Source organism: Salmo salar, chromosome ssa06 (genome assembly GCF_905237065.1).
Source record: "Salmo salar chromosome ssa06, Ssal_v3.1, whole genome shotgun sequence".
NCBI classification, from domain to species: domain Eukaryota; kingdom Metazoa; phylum Chordata; class Actinopteri; order Salmoniformes; family Salmonidae; genus Salmo; species Salmo salar.
Window position 1 is genome coordinate 89,269,987 of NC_059447.1, and position 15,640 is coordinate 89,285,626.

The window sequence follows — 15,640 nt, forward strand, 5'->3', positions numbered from 1 at the left end:
AATGACTGGTCTGGTTCTGGTATAATGACTGGTATAATGACTGGTTCTGGTATAATGACTGTTCTGGTTCTGGTATAATGACTGGTATAATGACTGGTTCTTGTATAATGTCTGGTCTGGTTCTGGTATAATGACCGGTCTGGTTCTGGTATAATGACAGGTATAATGACTGGTTCTGGTATAATGACTGGTTCTGGTCTAATGACTGGTCTGGTTCTGGTATAATGACTGGTTCTGGTATAATGTCTGGTCTGGTTCTGGTATAATGTCTGGTCTGGTTCTGGTATAATGACTGGTTCTGGTATAATGACTGGTTCTGGTATAATGTCTGGTCTGGTTCTGGTATAATGTCTGGTCTGGTTTTGGTATAATGACTGGTTCTGGTATAATGACTGGTTCTGGTATAATGACTGGTTCTGGTATAATGACTGTTCTGGTATAATGACTGGTTCTGGTATAATGTCTGGTATAATGACTGGTTCTGGTATAATGACTTGTCTGGTTCTGGTATAATGACAGGTATAATGACTGGTTCTGGTATAATGACTGGTTCTGGTCTAATGTCTGGTCTGGTTCTGGTATAATGTCTGGTCTGGTTCTGGTATAATGACTGGTTTTGGTATAATGACTGGTTCTGGTATAATGACTGGTTCTGGTATAATGACTGGTTCTGGTATAATGACTGTTCTGGTATAATGACTGGTTCTGGTATAATGTCTGGTATAATGACTGGTTCTGGTATAATGACTGGTCTGGTTCTGGTATAATGACTGGTTCTGGTATAATGACTGGTTCTGGTATAATGACTGGTCTGGTTCTGGTATAATGACAGGTATAATGACTGGTTCTGGTATAATGTCTGGTATAATGACTGGTTCTGGTATAATGACTGGTCTGGTTCTGGTATAATGACTGGTTCTGGTATAATGACTGGTTCTGGTATAATGACTGGTCTGGTTCTGGTATAATGACAGGTATAATGACTGGTTCTGGTATAATGTCTGGTATAATGACTGGTTCTGGTATAATGACTGGTCTGGTTCTGGTATAATGACTGGTTCTGGTATAATGACTGGTTCTGGTATAATGACTGGTCTGGTTCTGGTATAATGACAGGTATAATGACTGGTCTGGTTCTGGTATAATGACTTGTATAATGACTGGTTCTGGTATAATGACTGGTCTGGTTCTGGTAAAATGACTGGTATAATGACTGGTTCTGGTATAATGACTGGTTCTGGTATAATGTCTGGTCTGGTTCTGCTATAATGACTGGTCTGGTCCTGGTATAATGACTGGTATAATGACTGGTTCTGGTATAATGACTGGTTCTGGTATAATGACTGGTTCTGGTATAATGTCTGGTTCTGGTATAATGACTGGTCTGGTTCTGGTATAATGACTGGTATAATGACTGGTTCTGGTATAATGACTGGTTCTGGTATAATGACTGGTTCTGGTATAATGTCTGGTTCTGGTATAATGACTGGTCTGGTTCTGGTATAATGACTGGTTCTGGTATAATGACTGGTTCTGGTATAATGTCTGGTCTGGTTCTGCTATAATGACTGGTCTGGTCCTGGTATAATGACTGGTATAATGACTGGTCTGGTATAATGACTGGTCTGGTGTAATGTCTGGTACAATGACTGGTCTGGTATAATGACTGGTCTGGTATAATGTCTGGTATAATGACTGGTTCTGGTATAATGACTGTTCTGGTTCTGGTATAATGACTGGTATAATGACTGGTTCTGGTATAATGACTGGTTCTTGTATAATGTCTGGTCTGGTTCTGGTATAATGACCGGTCTGGTTCTGGTATAATGACAGGTATAATGACTGGTTCTGGTATAATGACTGGTTCTGGTATAATGACTGGTTCTGGTCTAATGACTGGTCTGGTTCTGGTATAATGACTGGTTCTGGTATAATGACTGGTCTGGTTCTGGTATAATGACTGGTTTTGGTATAATGACTGGTTCTGGTATAATGACTGGTTCTGGTATAATGACTGGTTCTGGTATAATGACTGTTCTGGTATAATGACTGGTTCTGGTATAATGTCTGGTATAATGACTGGTTCTGGTATAATGACTGGTCTGGTTCTGGTATAATGACTGGTCTGGTTCTGGTATAATGACTGGTTCTGGTATAATGACTGGTCTGGTTCTGGTATAATGACTGGTTCTGGTATAATGACTGGTTCTGGTATCATGTCTGGTCTGGTTCTGGTATAATGACTGGTCTGGTTCTGGTATAATGACTGGTATAATGACTGGTTCTGGTATAATGACTGGTCTGGTTCTGGTATAATGACTGGTACTGGTATAATGACTGGTTCTTGTATAATGTCTGGTCTGGTTCTGGTATAATGACTGGTTCTGGTCTAATGACTGGTCTGGTTCTGGTATAATGACTGGTTCTGGTATAATGACTGGTTCTGGTATAATGTCTGGTCTGGTTCTGGTATAATGACTGGTCTTGTTCTGGTATAATGACTGGTTCTGGTATAATGACTGGTTCTGGTATAATGACTGGTTCTGGTTCTGGTATAATGACTGGTTCTGGTCTAATGACTGTTCTGGTTCTGGTATAATGACTGTTCTGGTATAATGACTGGTTCTGGTATAATGTCTGGTATAATGACTGGTTCTGGTATAATGACTGGTTCTGGTATAATGACTGGTCTGGTTCTGGTATAATGACTGGTCTGGTTCTGGTATAATGACTGGTCTGGTTCTGGTATAATGACTGGTCTGGTATAATGACTGGTTCTGGTATAATGACTGGTATAATGACTTGTCTGGTTCTGGTATAATGACTGGTCTGGTTCTGGTATAATGACTGGTCTGTTCTGGTATAATGACTGGTCTGGTTCTGGTATAATGACTGGTCTGGTATAATGACTGGTTCTGGTATAATGACTGGTATAATGACTGGTCTGGTTCTGGTATAATGACTGGTTCTGGTATAATGACTGGTCTGGTATAATGACTGGTTCTGGTATAATGACTGGTATAATGACTGGTCTGGTTCTGGTATAATGACTGGTTCTGGTTCTGGTATAATGACTGGTCTGGTTCTGGTATAATGACTGGTTCTGGTATAATGACTGGTCTGGTTCTGGTATAATGACTGGTTCTGGTTCTGGTATAATGTCTGGTCTGTGTGTCTCCAGGTGGAGCGAGGTAACTCGTAGGCTGGATCTCTGGGTTCAGGTGTTGGAGCTGAATGATGCAGGAGAGTTTACCCCTGTAGAGGTCCTACCACCCAAGAACGTAGGCACCGGGGGCATCTTCCAACTCAAACAGGTAGCTGTGTTTCTGTGTATTTTTTTCTATGCTTGTGAGGACATTCTACTGTGTGTGTGTGGTGCCTGGTGCCTGTTTCTCAAACAGGAGTGTGTACAAAAGTTTCCATCTTATGGATAGATGGGTTATAGATTTGTTATGAAAACCTTATAGATCATGTGATAGGGACATTAATTAAATGTTTAGTAGGTTCAGTCTTGTTGTGTGGAGGTACGGTCCTTCCAGGACTGAGAAACCATGCCTCTAACCTTAACCCTGTCTCTAACCCCCTCCCCACCCAGGGTCAGTCTCTACCCTTAACCCTGTCTCTAACCCCCTCCCCACCCAGGGTCAGTCTCTACCCTTAACCCTGTCTCTAACCCCCTCCCCACCCAGGGTCAGTCTCTAACCTTAACCCTGTCTCTACCCCCTCCCCACCCAGGGTCAGTCTCTACCCTTAACCCTGTCTCTACCCCCTCCCCACCCAGGGTCAGTCTCTAACCTTAACCCTGTCTCTACCCCCTCCCCACCCAGGGTCAGTCTCTACCCTTAACCCTGTCTCTACCCCTCCCCACCCAGGGCCAGTCTCTAACCTTAACCCTGTCTCTAACCCCCTCCCCACCCAGGGTCAGTCTCTACCCTTAACCCTGTCTCTACCCCCTCCCCACCCAGGGTCAGTCTCTAACCTTAACCCTGTCTCTACCCCCTCCCCACCCAGGGTCAGTCTCTAACCTTAACCCTGTCTCTAACCCCCTCCCCACCCAGGGTCAGTCTCTAACCTTAACCCTGTCTCTAACCCCCTCCCCACCCAGGGTCAGTCTCTAACCTTAACCCTGTCTCTACCCCCTCCCCACCCAGGGTCAGTCTCTAACCTTAACCCTGTCTCTACCCCCTCCCCACCCAGGGCCAGTCTCTAACCTTAACCCTGTCTCTAACCCCCTCCCCACCCAGGGTCAGTCTCTAACCTTAACCCTGTCTCTACCCCCTCCCCACCCAGGGTCAGTCCCTAACCTTAACCCTGTCTCTACCCCCTCCCCACCCAGGGTCAGTCCCTAACCTTAACCCTGTCTCTAACCCCCTCCCCACCCAGGGCCAGTCCCTAACCTTAACCCTGTCTCTAACCCCCTCCCCACCCAGGGTCAGTCTCTAACCTTAACCCTGTCTCTACCCCCTCCCCACCCAGGGTCAGTCTCTACCCTTAACCCTGTCTCTAACCCCTCCCCACCCAGGGCCAGTCTCTACCCTTAACCCTGTCTCTAACCCCCTCCCCACCCAGGGCCAGTCTCTAACCTTAACCCTGTCTCTACCCCCTCCCCACCCAGGGTCAGTCTCTAACCTTAACCCTGTCTATAACCCCCTCCCCACCCAGGGCCAGTCTCTAACCTTAACCCTGTCTCTAACCCCCTCCCCACCCAGGGCCAGTCTCTAACCTTAACCCTGTCTCTACCCCCTCCCCACCCAGGGCCAGTCTCTAACCTTAACCCTGTCTCTAACCCCTCCCCACCCAGGGTCAGTCCCTAACCTTAACCCTGTCTCTAACCCCCTCCCCACCCAGGGTCAGTCCCTGCCTCTAACCTTAACCCTGTCTCTAACCCCCTCCCCACCCACGGTCAGTCTCTAACCTTAACCCTGTCTCTACCCCCTCCCCACCCAGGGCCAGTCTCTAACCTTAACCCTGTCTCTAACCCCTCCCCACCCAGGGCCAGTCTCTAACCTTAACCCTGTCTCTAACCCCCTCCCCACCCAGGGTCAGTCCCTAACCTTAACCCTGTCTCTAACCTTAACCCTGTCTCTAACCCCCTCCCCACCCAGGGCCAGTCTCTAACCTTAACCCTGTCTCTACCCCTCCCCACCCAGGGCCAGTCTCTAACCTTAACCCTGTCTCTAACCCCCTCCCCACCCAGGGTCAGTCCCTAACCTTAACCCTGTCTCTAACCCCCTCCCCACCCAGGGCCAGTCTCTAACCTTAACCCTGTCTCTAACCCCCTCCCCACCCAGGGCCAGTCTCGTCGTTTGCAGGTGGAGGTACGGTCCGTACCGGACTCAGGAACCATGCCCCTCATCGCCACAAACATCGTCTCTGTTTCCATTGGCAACGTGGAGGTACGGGAGGCCTGCGCCTGGGATGAGGACGTGGACAGCTATCAGGTAACACTGACTGGAATCAGTTTGAGACATTGGGAGAATCTCAATTGCATTTTCTTGATTCCTCGCGTCCTCTCTTCTCGCTGCCGCCTCAAAAACCATTGGATTAGAAGGTCAAAGGTCCATCCCCTCTGACTTTCTCATCCAGTTTGTTTTTAGGAGGGGAGGAAAGAGGATGCGAGGAATCAAAAAAATGCAATTGAGATTCTCCCATTGAGTTGAGTGAAGGAAAGTAGTCACAGGGGGTTGTTTAGTAGACCCCACCATCGCAAAACTGAACTTTGTTCTGATAGTACCAGGGCTGAGGTGTGTGTGTGTGTGTGTGCAGGAAGGTGATCTGGAGAGGTTGAGGGACCAGTGGCTGACCACCCTCACTAAGAGGCAACAGTACCTGGACCAGCACCTGCAGAAGATGGTCCAAAAGCCAGGTCAGACTGACACATTACGTTACATACAGAGCATATCCATGACTTGTATTTGACCAAAAATCTTAGTAATAATGAGTGTTTTACAGTTAAAATAGTAGTAATGAGTGTTTTACAGTTAAAATAGTATTGATACTGAGTGTTATACAGTTAAAATAGTTGTAATATTTTTGTATTTTATTTTACCCTTATTTTACTAGGCAAGTCAGTTAAGAACAAATTCTTATTTTCAGTGACAGCCTAGGAACAGTGGGTTAACTGCCTTGTTCAGGGGCAGAACAACAGATTTTTACCTTGTCAGCTCGGGGATTCAATCTTGCAACCTTTCGGTTACTAGTCCAACACTCTAACCACTAGGCCTCCTGCTGCCCCATGAGTATTATATGAGTGTTATACAGTTAAAATAGTAGTAAATGAGTGTTTTACAGTTAAAATGGTAGTAAATTAGTGTTTTACAGTTAAAATAGTAGTAAATTAGTGTTTTACAGTTAAAATAATATTAATAATGAGTGTTTTACAGTTAATAGTATTAATAAGGAGTGTTTTACAGTTAAAATAGTATTAATAATGAGTGTTTTACAGTTAAAATAGTGTTAATAATGAGTGTTTTACAGTTAAAATAGTATTAATAATGAGTGTTTTACAGTTAACAGTACTATGTTTGTAGATAAGTCAGAGGATGATGTGGAGAGGGAGGCCCAGCTGTTAGAGTGGCGTCTGACCCTGACAGAGGAACGTAATGCCGTCCTGGTACCTTCGACTGGTAGCGGCATCCCTGGAGCCCCCGCTGAGAGGTAGGTCAGTGTGTGTGTGTGTGTGTGTGTGTGTGTGTGTGTGTGTGTGTGTGTGTAGTCTGCAGTCAGAGATTCCGGAACTATTTTTTTGACAGGGGGGGCAGAAGCCATTTTCTTTCTTTTTTTAAGCCTAATGTTTCTGCTTATAATTTCCGACAATTTGGTTGCTATTTATTAGTCAATTTGTCTATAATTTAGATGTTCAACCTATCCCTGACCTGGTCTGTAATACCAATATGTTTCAAGCAGACCACCATATAGTCCCTGTGCCCAAGAACACCAAGGTAACCTGTCTAAATGAGTATCGCTCCGTAGCACTCCCATCTATATCCATTAAATGCTTTGAAAGGCTGGTCATGGCTCATATCAAAACCATCATCCCAGACACCCCTAGACCCACTCCAATTCGCATACCGCCCCAACAGATCCACAGATGACGCAATATCTACTGCATTCCACACTGCCCTCACACACCTGGACTAAATTAATACCTATGTAAGAATCAATCAATCAAATGTATTTATAAAGCCCTTCTTACATCAGCTGATATCTCAAAGTACTGTACAGAAACCCAGCCTAAAACCCCAAACAGCAAGCAATGGAGGTGTAGAAGCACGGTGGCTAGGCAAAACTCTGTAGAAAGGCAGGAACTATGAAGAAACCTAGAGAGGAACCAGGCTGAGGGGTGGCCAGTCCTCTTCTGGCTGTGCAGAATGCTATTCATTGACTACAGCTCAACACCATTGTCCCCTCCAAGCTCATCACCAAGCTGGGACCCTGGGACTGAACCCTTCCCTCTGTAACTTGATTCTGGACTTCCTGATGGGCCGCCCCCAGGTGGTGTTGGTAGTCAACAACACATCTGCCACGCTGACCATCAACACCGGGTCCCTTCAGGGGTACGTGCTTAGTCCCCTCCTGTACTCCCTGTTTACCCACGACTGCGTGGCCTCGCACGACTCCAACACTATCATTAAGTTTGCTGATGACACAACAATGGGTTGTCTGATCACGGCTGATCTATTAAAAAGAGGAGGATCCCATCAGCTTTCTATAGGCTAGGCCTACTATATTTATTTTTCAACTTTCCTAATATTCAGCACATTGCTTCTCTTTACAACATTAGTATAGCCTACCTGGCTGGCATGAAAATTAACCGTGGGAAAAGTGTCCTCCATTCGCTATTTACAGTAAGTGCATAGATTACCTGTATTTGTTTCCCCCTGCCCCAGTTCCGACATGATAATCGTCCATTCTAAATCAAAACTAATTTCAGACATACAGTACCAGTCAAAAGTTTGGACACACCTATTCATTCAAGGGTTTTTCTTAATTTTTTACTATTTTCTACATTGTAGAATAATAGTGAAGACATCAACACAATGAAATAACACATATGGAATCATGTAGTAACCAAACAAGTGTTAAACAAATCAAAATATATTTCATATTTGAGATTCTTCAACATTGCCACTGTTGATGACAGCTTCTGCACATAAGGCCAATGGTGACTTTTAAAACTGATACTCCACAATACTAACCTAATTGACAGTGAAAAGAAGGAAGCCTGTACAGAATAAAAATATTCCAAAACAAGCATCCTGTTTGCAACAAGGCACTAAAGTAATACTGAAAAAAAAAAATGTGGCAAAGCATTTCACTTTTTGTCCTGAATACAAAGTGTTATGTTTGGGGCAAATCCAATACAACACATTACTGAGTACCACTCTCCACGTTTTCAAGCATAGTGGTGGCTGCATCATGTTATGGGTATGCTTGTAATCGTTAAGGACTGGGGAGTTTTTCAGGATAAAAAAAGAAACGGAATGGAGCAAAGCTCAGTCAAAATCCTAGAGGAAAACCTGGTTCAGTCTGCTTTCCACCAGACACTGGGAGATGAATTCACCTTTCAGCAGGACAATAACCTAAAACACAAGGCCAAATCTACACTGGAGTTGCTTACCAAGAAGACTGTGAATGTTACTGAGTGGCCAGATTACAGGTTTGACATAACTCTGCTTGAAGATCTATGACAAGACCTGAAAATGCTTGTCTAGCAATGATTAACAACCAATTTGACAGAGCTTGAAGAATTTAGGAAGAAATTATGGGCAAACGTTGCATAATCCAGATGTGGAAAACTCTTAGAGATTTATGCAGAAAGACTCACAGCTGCAATTGCTGCTAAAGATGTATTGACTCAGGGGGTTGAATACTTATCTAATCAAGGTATGTTAGTGTTTTATTTTGTTTTACAAATGTTCAATTTTTTTTGTATTTTGTGTAGATCTTTTGACAAAAATGACTATTAAATCAATTTTAATCCCACTTTGTAACAACAAAATTTGGAACAATTCAAGGTGTGTGAATACTTTCTGAAGGCTACCTCAATTACCTCGTACCGCTGCACATCGATGTGGTACTGGCACTCCCTGTATATAGAAATGTTATGTTATTCACTCTTTATTCCTAGTGTCACTATTTTAAATGTAATTTTTTTTTGTATCTTTAACTCTGCATTGTTAGAAAATTACCCATAAGTAAGCATTTCACTGTTAGTCTACACCTAGGGTTTACGAAGCGTGTCAAATAACATTTGATTTGATAGGCCTACATGCAGCTTCTCTTCTGTCATTACTTGTTGTTCACCACATCGATTGAATGAATGCTTCAATCTCGTTGACATCGGTAAAGTTTTCTCTTTCTCTGCTTCTCTTTCGCAGCAAAGACGTTTAGGTACCAGGGAAAAAATGCAATTACAAAAAAAATTCAATAAAGATTTTTGGTGCAACATTTTCAAATGACATCAGTTTGACCATTTAAAGAAAATGTAAAAGCTGTGAAAACTATCCAACATGTTTCTGATAAGATTTCTGTTCAGCTTGGAGGCCTATTTTATGTTGCTGAAATACTATCAGCTTTTATGATGCTGATAAAGATAACAACTTTACAGACGGTCCCTTCATTCTCTCAAGATGCTTAAAGGAAGAAGTCAAATTTATCCATTCCCGGTTCCTGAGTCAAATGTACATTTGGTGTATCATTTTAATGCAAGTTATGCTTAATTCAGTAGGAGTTAATACTAACCTATGCGAGAGGTTGTAGACCTACAGTCGGTGTCCAGATTTCAGTTACTATTCCATTTAACCCATCTGAACAGTACAGATCCCTTGATGTGCCATATTTCAAGTCCCAAGTCCCTGACTGTTGAATTTGTATAGCGCCTCACAATCATCACACACAACAGCTTTCCCAACGTTAGACTACTGTTCTGATCGTTCCTCCTATTGATTTTCAACTCTCCCGCTTTTCTCTTATTCAATTAAACTCTGACGTTGTCCTTTTTGTCTCAGTGGATCAATGTTCTTTTTCTTTGTCAGTTAGTGTGTATTTGGCGCTTGTACAGTTAGGCCCGGAATCTGAGGCTTACGTCCTAATGCCAGATAAGAACAACGAAAGAACCTCCTTTTTTTTATTAACCTTTATTTAACTAGGCGAGTCAGTTAAGAACAAATTCTTATTTGCAATGACGGCCTTTCCGGGGAACTGTGGGTTAACTGCCTTGTTCAGGGGCAGAACGACAGATTTTAACCTAGTCAGCTCGGGGATTTGATCCAGCAACCTTTCGGTTACTTGCCCAACACTCTAACCACTAGGTTACCTGCCGCCACTCAAAGTAGCCTATAGATGTGACTTGTCTTTATTTAACCCGCCCGCCACAGTATTTCATGACCTTAAACCTGCCCACCCCGCAGATAAAGGGAAAGGGGGGATACCTAGTCAGTTGTACAACTGAAATCAGAGAGGTGTGGGGGGCTGCCTTAACCCACTGTTCCCCGGGCGCCGTGGATGTCGATTAACTGCCTTGCTCAGGGGCAGAACAACAGATGTTTACCTTGTCAGCTTGGGATTCGATCCAGCAACCTTTCGGTTACTGGCCCAACGCTGTAACCACTAGGCTACCGCAGGGACTGCGGGTTGTGAGTGAACCCGTGCATCACTAGCGTGCGTGTTGGAGTTGTGTGCGCTCAGTGTTCTGATTTGCCCATTTCCCCACAGAGTTCCTGTTCCTGGGATGGAGGCACACATTCCTGTTCTCTTCCTGGACCTCAGTGGTATGTTCCGTTGTTCCTTCTGTCCTCCCCCCTCTTCACCATCATCAGTGGTATGTTCCTTCTGTCCTCCCCCATCTTCACCATCATCAGTGGTATGTTCCTTCTGTCCTCCCCCATCTTCACCATCATCAGTGGTATGTTCCTTCTGTCCTCCCCCATCTTCACCATCATCAGTGGTATGTTCCTTCTGTTCTCCCCCATCTTCACCATCATCAGTGGTATGTTCCTTCTGTCCTCCCCCATCTTCACCATCATCAGTGGTATGTTCCTTCTGTCCTCCCCCATCTTCACCATCATCAGTGGTGTGTTCCTTCTGTCCTCCCCCATCTTCACCATCATCAGTGGTATGTTCCGTTTTTCCTTCTGTCCTCTATCTTCACCATCATCAGTGGTATGTTCCTTCTGTCCTCCATCTTCACCATCATCAGTGGTATGTTCCTTCTGTCCTCCATCTTCACCATCATCAGTGGTGTGTTCCTTCTGTCCTCTATCTTCACCATCATCAGTGGTATGTTCCTTCTGTCCTCTATCTTCACCATCATCAGTGGTGTGTTCCTTCTGTCCTCTATCTTCACCATCATCAGTGGTATGTTCCTTCTGTCCTCTATCTTCACCATCATCAGTGGTGTGTTCCTTCTGTCCTCCCCATCTTCACCATCATCAGTGGTATGTTCCTTCTGTCCTCCCCATCTTCACCATCATCAGTGGTGTGTTCCTTCTGTCCTCTATCTTCACCATCATCAGTGGTATGTTCCTTCTGTCCTCCCCCATCTTCACCATCATCAGTGGTATGTTCCTTCTGTCCTCCCCCATCTTCACCATCATCAGTGGTATGTTCTATTGTTTACTTTCTCTTTCCTTCATCTTCGTCACTGATATAAATTATATTTTTGCCTCTGAACTCACAACCTCTCAATTCAATTCAAGGGGTTTTATTGACATGGGAAACCATATGTTAACATTGCCAAAGCAAGTGAGGTAGATAATATACAAAAGTGAAATAAACAAAAATTCACAGTAGAGTGCATGTTAAATGTTTATCTCACTCTCCCCCCCTCTCTCTCTTCTCGCCCTCCAGCTGATGATTTCCAGGACAACCTGTCTGCTCCACTGGCTGGGGGTCTAGATGCCATGCTTAACCAGGAGGATGAGGATGCGTTCTTTGACCTGCACATAGTCAAGCACTACGATGGAGAGGTGAGGACCATAGAAAGACAATCACACAAACACTGCATTGTGGGCTTGTCACTCCCAACCTCACACTTAACACCTTTTTATCAATCCTCTCTTCTAAAACACATACAAGCTCAGATCCCAGTCTTGTTTTATGCTAACAGTCATGAACATGTGGTGGCTAATTTCTGCATTACCAAATGAGGAGTTACAAACACACCAGTCCGAGTTAAACTACGTCTTTAATACTTAATTAAGATACTTTTGCAAAAGTTCTTGACCCCACTAATGCATTCTCTCGAATGAACCAGGAAGGTGATTACAGAATGGCTACAGGGATCTTTTATAGCAACGATACAGCCCCTTCAACGTACATTGACAAACCACAGATACTTAGTAACAGTTCACAAAGGTTAAGTTTTGTATGACAGATATCAATAAAACACATCAGAAAGTAACTGCTATGTCAACAGGATTAATTGTATAGCCCAGTATCTGGTCCCCTTAGAACTGTCCCTCCCTGGTACGGTATTGAACAAAAACACCATTTCATCCAATGGCATATATCAATTGTCAACTCTAGATACTCCCATCTCAAGCTAACCCCCTCTTGACCCCACTCCTGGACAGGCTCACTGGGGGGAGTGAGCCTCTAGGCCATATATTATCACAGGATAAGTGTGAGATCTAAGAGAGGACATACAAGGGTCCATTTACTGCCATAATCCTCTCCACAATAAAGAAAAGGAGGGAGTGACTTGCTCACAGACATTGTGGAGACAAGTCATTGGTTCCCCATTAATCACGCCATCCCTTCACATGGTTTAAGAAATAGGTAAAGACACATTCCCATGACGACAAGTCTGACCTCTCCCCTCTCTGGGCCCCAAGTGTGTCTGAGCCCCAGCTAAGGTAGACGTGCAACTGAAAAGACACCAGAGTCCAATGGACACTTTCTAATGACAAGTACCTAAAATAAGCATATTATACTAATAAAACATCTTAATTATCTATGTTACCCAACTAATTCTTATTCGTCCACGACAAACATTAGAACAGACTATGACGGGGGGAAAAAGTGTTTTCACTACTCTGGCCTTGGAATTCCCGCCAAGCTAAAACTACAGGACCTGGTGGCCCTTAGAGGAGTTCAAAGGACAAATAGATGAACAGGTTTTTGGTATGTAGTTGGTTCTAGTTGTCACCCGATGGCACTAGTTGTGTTGCCTTATGGAAGGAAAGATAATGTCTTACTTGAGGCATTTTGATTAGTGATGGGGGATTAGTGATACAGCTACATATTGCAGTATTGTTTGTGGATGATATTATATGGATATTTGACTCCCAAGTATACATTTATTTATATATATATATATATATATATATATATATATATATATATATATATATATATATATATATATATATATATATATATATATATATATATATTACTACCGTTCAAAAGTTTGGGGTCACTTAGAAATGTCTTTGTTTTTGAAAGAAAAGCAATTGTTTTGTCCATTTTAAAATAGAATCAAATTGATCAGAAATACAGTGTAGACATTGTTAATGTTGTAAATGACTATTGCAGCTGGAAACGGCAGATTTAAAAAATAAAAAAAAATCATGGAATATCTACATAGGCGTACAGAGGCCCATTATCAACAACCATCACTCCTGTGTTCCAATGGCACGTTGTGTTAGCTAATCCAAGTTTATCATTTTAAAAGGCTAATTGATCATTAGAAAACCCTTTTGCAATTATGTTAGCTCAGCTAAAAACTGTTCTGAATTAAAGAAGCAATAAAACTGGCTTCTTTACATTAGTTGAGTATCTGGAGCATCAGCATTTGTGGGTTCGATTACAGGCTCAAAAAAATAACTTTCTTCTGAAACTCATTGTTCTATTCTTGTTCTGAGAAATTAAGTTTATTCCATGCGAGAAATTGCCAAGAAACTGAAGATCTCGTACAACACTGTGTACTACTCCCTTCACAGAACAGCTCAAACGGGCTCTAACCAGAATAGAAAGAGGAGTGGGAGGCCCCGGTGCACAACTGAGCAAGAGGACAAGTACATTAGAGTGTCTAGTTTTTAGAAACAGACGCCTCAAGTCCTCAACTGGCAGCTTCATTAAATAGTACCCGCAAAACAACAGTCTCAACGTCAACAGTGAAGAGGCGACTCTGGGATGCTGGCCTTCTAGGCAGAGTTGCAAAGAAAAATCCATATCTCAGACTGGCCAATAAAAATAAAAGATTAAGATGGGCAAAAGACCACAGACACTGGACAGAGGAACTCTGCCTAGAAGGCCAGCCTCCCGGAGTCGCCTCTTCACTGTTGACGTTGAGACTGGTGTTTTGCGGGTACTATTTAATGAAGCTGCTTTTCAAAAACGAGGACATTTCTAAGTGACCCCAAACTTTTGAACGGTAGTGCATATCGATTTCATTATTGTTTTGCTACTGTATGTAGCGTTACTTTGCGCTAGTCGGCTGTATCTGGGCCAAAATTCTGGTATTTTTTATCTTATAGCTTAACCTCCGTCTTCTTCGTAAATGGGGAGCATGTTTTCAGCACTTTTTATTTTTTATTTCCTCGACTGATGGAAACACGTTTTCTCATACTTTTCCTTGTCCCTCTGCAACAGACATAGGGGTGAGCAATATGTTTGTAACATCAAATTGTAATAAAATCGCAGTATCAAATCTGAAGACGTATAGAATCGTGAGAATTGCGCCTAGTTATCTCGGTAATATTGTATCTCGAGGTCCCCTGATCTCAATACTGTAACGGCTGTGTCTTTTGACATATTGCGCTCTGTTTTTTTCAGACTTTTGTGTTGTACATGTTCTTAACTGACGCTACTTTTATATTGATGTACAGTATGTCTGTCTGGTGGATGTCATGTGACTTTCTGTCTGGATGTCATGTGACTTTCTGTCTGTGATGTCATGTGACTTTCTGTCTGTCGGACGTCATGTGACTTTCTGTCTGTCGGACGTCATGTGACTGTGTCTGTCGGACGTCATGTGACTGTCTGTCTGTCGGACGTCATGTGACTGCCTGTCTGTCGGACGTCATGTGACTGCCTGTCTGTCGGACGTCATGTGACTGCCTGTCTGTCGGACGTCATGTGACTGCCTGTCTGTCGGACGTCATGTGACTGCCTGTCTGTCGGACGTCATGTGACTGCCTGTCTGTCGGACGTCATGTGACTGCCTGTCTGTCGGACGTCATGTGACTAACCTGGTTAAAGAAAGGTTGAATTAAAACACTGGTTTTGACTTGTTAGGTTTTTTGTGATGGTCACAGGACAATATTTTGAGAACCACTGCTTTTCAAGACTCCAATGCTTGTTCTAGCAAACCAAGTATACACTTTTATATCCCTGGAGCCCTACTCTAGCAAACCAATGTTGTGGAAATTCTTACACACAAGGACACTCGAAGTCGATCTTAAATGAATCATTGTTTATTTGTCAGCGTGCTGGAGAGGTTCCAACCAACTCAATGCACCATAGTACACATGTCTGTCAGAAAACTCTGCCGGGGCAGTCCCAACAGTTGTCTTATACACTGCCAGTCAAAAGTTTTAGAACACCTACTCATTCAAGTGTTTTTCTTTATTTTTACTATTTTCTACATTGTAGAATAATAGTGAAGACATCAAAAGAATCATGTAGTAACCAA

The 15,640-nt window shown here is 43.2% G+C and overlaps 1 protein-coding gene and 1 long non-coding RNA gene across 7 annotated transcripts in view; one reads left to right on the plus strand and one right to left on the minus strand.

Annotated features, from left to right (window-relative positions):
• LOC106608308 (kinesin-like protein KIF13B) overlaps positions 1-15,640 on the plus strand; it is a 105,201-nt gene that overhangs the window by 72,158 nt on the left and 17,403 nt on the right. For all 6 annotated transcript variants that reach the window (XM_045721142.1, XM_045721146.1, XM_045721145.1 and 3 more), the window contains 6 exons: positions 3,182-3,314; positions 5,292-5,441; positions 5,767-5,866; positions 6,531-6,657; positions 10,717-10,772; positions 11,851-11,969. In XM_045721142.1, coding sequence (XP_045577098.1) covers positions 3,182-3,314; positions 5,292-5,441; positions 5,767-5,866; positions 6,531-6,657; positions 10,717-10,772; positions 11,851-11,969 — 685 coding nt within the window. The remainder of the gene's footprint in view (positions 1-3,181; positions 3,315-5,291; positions 5,442-5,766; positions 5,867-6,530; positions 6,658-10,716; positions 10,773-11,850; positions 11,970-15,640) is intronic.
• LOC123743511 (uncharacterized) overlaps positions 1-15,640 on the minus strand; it is a 75,847-nt gene that overhangs the window by 58,268 nt on the left and 1,939 nt on the right. The gene's annotated exons all lie outside the window — the stretch shown is intronic.